This window comes from Apium graveolens, chromosome 7 (genome assembly GCF_009905375.1).
Source record: "Apium graveolens cultivar Ventura chromosome 7, ASM990537v1, whole genome shotgun sequence".
Classification (NCBI taxonomy): Eukaryota; Viridiplantae; Streptophyta; class Magnoliopsida; order Apiales; family Apiaceae; genus Apium; species Apium graveolens.
The window spans coordinates 45,705,025-45,710,352 of record NC_133653.1 but is presented as its reverse complement, the minus strand read 5'-3'; the positions used below and the strand labels follow the sequence as shown (position 1 = coordinate 45,710,352).

The 5,328-nt window shown below is 32.2% G+C and overlaps 1 protein-coding gene across 1 annotated transcript; it reads left to right on the top strand.

Annotated features, from left to right (window-relative positions):
* The first annotated feature begins 2,942 nt into the window (after positions 1 to 2,942).
* LOC141673563 (F-box protein CPR1-like) lies at positions 2,943 to 3,707 on the top strand. The gene has a single exon (XM_074480314.1). The coding sequence runs from the start codon at positions 2,943 to 2,945 to the stop codon at positions 3,705 to 3,707; it is 765 nt and encodes a 254-aa protein (XP_074336415.1).
* The last annotated feature ends 1,621 nt before the right edge of the window (positions 3,708 to 5,328 follow it).

Below are 5,328 nucleotides of genomic sequence, written 5' to 3'. Positions count from 1 at the left end.
TCAATATTGTATCTTGTAAAAATAAATTTAAGAATCAAAGCTACAAAGTTACAAAGTTACAATACCCAGAGCATTAATATGAGAAAAAAGATAATAAAAACAAAATCGTCTCATCCAAGGATCATACAAAAGATAATAAAAATTAATCTTACAAATTGAAACGTCGGAGATAACCGTAATCTTGACAGAAAAGCTCTTTTGACATCCACTTTCATTAATCTTTAGAGAATCAACACACAAAAATTGTCAAATACTGATTTGAAAAATATAACAAATACATATTGGATATGCATATAATATGTACAAACATATATTACTAAATCGCAGGAAGGGGAAGAAAAATAAAAATAAATAGAAAAAAATGAGATGTTTAAGATTTAAAATCAAACAGTTGGTGTACATAACTTAATTCGTGATTATATAACCACTGCTGTAGAATTAATCAACCCATCGTCATCTTCTACCTAAATCAAAACTAATATAGTTCAAAAATAATAGTACAAATATATTAAATCTATACAAACAACAATACCAAAATTACATAACGGAGGGAGTGAAGAGACGAATAAGAAGAAAAAATTGAAAAAGAAGAAAAAGAGATTTGGAGAGAGATTGAGCCAGAAAGAAAGAGAGATGTAATAGACCGGAGACAATCATGCATAATTAATTTGATTTGGTCAATATTTTTCAGAGTGCTTTGTTTTGAAATTCAAAAATTAACCAACTATTAATTAAGATGAGTCAAAATTAAATTAATTGGATAATTAATGGATCTAGTCAAATATATAGTAATTGGGTCTTGGGTAAAAAAAATTTATTAGTATATAATAAATGAGAATTTACCAAAAATACTAATTTTTCCAAGTTTTTTTTGTGATTTTACTATCTTCTGATTTTTTTGCAAAAATAAGGAATCAACCAAAATCAACTAAAATCAACAAGATATGCAACTAGTTAAATAAAGTTTTTTCGGTTGATTTGAGTTTGCATGTAGTTGCAGAAACTCGTCAAAATTTGCATCCAGTAGATTTCAGTTGCCAAAAAACCGTATTTTTTATAAAAAAAATTGAAAAATAGTATTTTTGCAAATTAAAAAGTATTTTTGCAAATTATTTTAAAAAAATGACAGTATTTTTGTAAAAATATTTTTAGCCTTGGGTATTCCCAGGGCTGAGCATTCGGTCGGTTCGGTCCAAAACCGGACCGGACCGAATAGACCGAAAAACCGACTTACAAATTTTTCTTGGACCGGACCAGACCGAAATTATAATATGGTCCAAACCGAACCGAAATAATTTGGTTCGGTCCGGTTTTAGACCGAACGAACCGAATTTTTTGCAAAAATAAAATTGTATAGAAATTTTAAACCAAAAATTATAAAATCTAAAATATAATTAAAGTAAGGTGATATATAGAGTACTAAGAGTGTAGAAATATAATAAAAAAATAAAAAATTATGATTATAATTTTTATGATCTATGTAAAATGTATATAATATAAAATAATACTCCCTCCGTCCTTTTCAATTATTTACATTTTTTTAGAGAGTGTCTGACACGCATTTTAAGGTGCATATAAAGTATAGTTCTGTAATTTTTTTTTACAATTTTGTTTTTCTGAATAAAAATTAAAACATTCAACTTTTATTCAGAAAAAAGAAAATTGTAAAAATAAGTTATATAACTATACTTTTTATGCACCTTAAAATGCGTGTCAGACACTTCCTCAGAAATGTAAACAATTGGAAGGGACTGAGGGAGTAGTATTTATAATTCAGTCTATTCGGTATAATCGATCCGGATCAAAATATTTTTAAAAAGAACCGGACCGAACCGAATTTTATTTCGGTCTATTCGGTCCGGAGCGAATAGACTGAATTTCTGAAAAATCAGGACCGAATCGAACCGAATTAGCACTGTTCGGTCGGTTTTTCGGTTTCGGTTCGGTTTTGCTCGGCACTTGTTATTCTTCAAAAAATAAAAAAGTCCTAAATCCTTAATTTTTGCATAAATTAAGGAATAGTTATTAGATATTATCGATAGAGACATGTCATTTAAAAAAAAACTAAATATTTTTTGGACATGATAATTACCCCTCATTCCTCAATCCTCAATTAAAACGTTCCGAATGGACGGGTTACCAATTAACCCAACCTCTTTTTGCACTTGTTCAAATTTTTCGTTTTTAATCTCAAGAAGAGTTTAAGCGCCCACACGTTCCATTAAGTACACAACTACTAACATCAGTCAACAAAAAATGGTACTTTTTTATTTTTTATTACAAGGGTGAAGGACAAATTTAGTATATTTTTACACAAAATTGATAAAAATAATCAATTTCTGAAAAATTGATCAATTTTGGCCGATGAGATACCAACTGTCAGTGGAGTATCTACTTTATATAAGATACCTAACTGGCAGTGGAGTATCCCATATATGAAATAACCATCTGCCAGTGGAGTATCTTATACAAATTGGGATACCCAAGTGACAGTGGAGTATTCAATCGGCCAAAATTTGCCACTTTTTTCAGAATGACTATTTTTGTTAAATTTTTTCAAAAATCAGTTATTTTTGTCATTTTTTCTTATTACAAACCCTTATTTCATTTCTGCTCAAATTAAGCATGCTATCTCACCTTCTCATGATAATGCTGTGTTTGTAATCCCTCCATGCCCCTCTATACAAAAACACTGTCCATTAGTCTCAGTCGAAACTTCGAAAGTTCTCGAAAAATATGAGGTTCCTTTTACTACTAGGAGTAAGACATTGAAACTAGTTAGTTCAGTTGATGGGCTTATGTTATTAACTGATTCAGACATGTTTTATAATTCTCGGGATTTGTTTTTGTGGAACCCTTGTGTTAAAACTCATAAAACCCTTGTTTCGAGTTGTTTCAAGAAAATGATTGATAACAATTATATGAGTTCTTGTATTGTTAGGATGGGGTTTAGTAGGAGTGGTGATGATTATAAAGTTGTTAGGGTTGTTTATGTTCGGGACAAGATGTTGAATTTTTGGGGAGACGTGGCGCCTAAGGCTGAGGTTTATAGTTTGAAGAAGAACACGTGGAAGAAGATTAAGGACCCTGGAGTTCCTAGGCTTGGTGCAAATACAGGGGTTTATGTTAATGGTAGTTTTTACTGGTTGGAAATGAAAAGGCCGTCGACTCAGGTAATGGGTCGGCCTTATAATAGTACTGATCTGTGGATGTTGTCGTTTGACTTTGATGGTGAGGTTTTTGGGGAAGTGAAAATTCCAAAGAAGGTTTCCAATTGTTTGGGAGTTGGTGCCAGATTTAAGCTGCTGGAGTTTGAAGGTTCACTTGCTCTTTGTGTTTTTGACGTACAACACAGTACTGGAGTGACCTTACATCCCTCTTGTGTGTGGTTGATGAGGCAGGAAAATGGTGTTGTCTCTTGGAATTTACTTTTTAGAGCTGAGCTCAAGGATGCTGGGTATCCGATGAAAATCACAAAGGCCGGAACACTTTTAGTAGAGACGTATCCGTTGCGGGGCCGCTTTGATGTTACTTCCATATTATCATGTAATCTAAAGACTATGCAGTATAAAGATCTTGGGTTTGGTATGTCTGGGGGTGTAGAGGGTTCCCTGTTAATGCCCGAGGCTTGTACGGCAAATGCTTCCTTCACGGAGAGTTTGGTCATGTACGAAGGAGGAAAGGCTCTGTCTAAATTTTCTAAATGAGAGATCATTAGTCTTCTGGTGGCAACCCTGGTAAAGTAGATAAAAATGTATATCTAGTGATTTTAATCATTCATTTGAATATATCATGTATACTCTTCTGAATATAGAAGTTTTGATGATAGTAGTAAAATATTTCTTTAATGTCTAGGCTGTGAGAAATCTGGATTTTGATATGATGTTTCTTTCCCCTCCTTTCCTTTCCCATGTGATACATATAATCTGTGTGTCACTGTGTTTGTTTTCCAAAAGCATATCACTTATGATAAATTGTGTTTATTAAGCGCTTTCTGAAAAACAGGATAGGGAATGTTAGTTTGTTTGACTAGATGAAAGTCTGGATTTCTGTTGTTACTTCTCCTACATATCTACTAATAATATATTTGTCTTGCTAGAAATAAGTTCAAGTTCACATTTTCTTAATCATTTTAAGTTGGACACGTGTAGTCAAAGCGAATATTTTGTTGAAAAGTCCCTATTTTAAGGAAATCTGAATTTTGATATAATATATCTCCTTTCAGGTATTGATCTCAGTAACATACCTTATGATATTATATGTGATCTCTCCTTCACTCTTTCGTTTATTTCCTAAAATCATATCACATGTATGTAATGAATTTTGATTATATATAATCCCTTCTTATTCAATAAATTGTTATTATCAACTAGTTTGTATAAAGCAGTATAGGTTTGTTAGTTTGGTTGACTTGATATTATTCTGGAATTCTGTTGTTACTTGTCCTATATGTGCTAAAAATAGATCTGTCTTCCCATACCCTAAGTTGTAAAAGTTTGTTTAATCATGTTCTTTGTTATTGTACGTTGGTACTAGATAAATAAACATTGACACGTCCAGACGAAGTCAATGTTCTGTTGAGATATCCCATGACTTATACTATTGTGCATATTAACCTGATGCGGTTTTTCCCTCACCAATGTTAAGGTGTTTGGGCAAGTTGCTTGTTGAAGTGCAGAAATGTCAAAGATAAAATGCCTATTTTACTCTATTTGGGAGTTGCGACTTCGACTAAACATTGTACTCTGTTATTTTATTCATTGAAATTGTATTGCCAATCAATTGTTGTATTGAACTATTTTCTGGACATGATATCCTACTGTGCCCACCATATTGTAGTATATTCCAGTGTTACACTCTTACAAGGACTATAAAATTTTATGAGCATGGATTGCATCGTGTTTGTTGCGGTATTTACTCACTTGGTGACTTACGTTGCAGGTATAGTGGCTGAGCTTGCTTTGAAAGTCATGCTAACTCTATTAGATGTTGCTCACATATATGAAGTTGTCTTGCTAGCTTTTGCTGAGGGAACTATATGGAAGAACTTTTGAACTTGATATGTTGTAATTTTATTTAGCTACCGAGTTTAAGAAGTACTACTATGTCTTGCAGTGATCTACTATGTAAACCTTACTCTGTTTTGCTTTGCTAACAAAGCAATGGATAATTGTGTATGTACATGTTGGGTTTGTGAAGGGTTCATGGATTTCCTTTTTAATGTACCTTTTGCATCAGTCATTTTTGCCGTGATGAGGAATAGGAATGGAGAATGATTATATATGTTGTTTACGAGTTTTTATGTATATAGATTAGAGAGGATTAAAA

What these genes read in the sequence shown, in the direction of transcription:
- LOC141673563 (XM_074480314.1), top strand. Translation starts at nt 2,943, where the DNA reads ATGGGGTTTAGTAGGAGTGGTGATGATTATAAAGTTGTTAGGGTTGTT.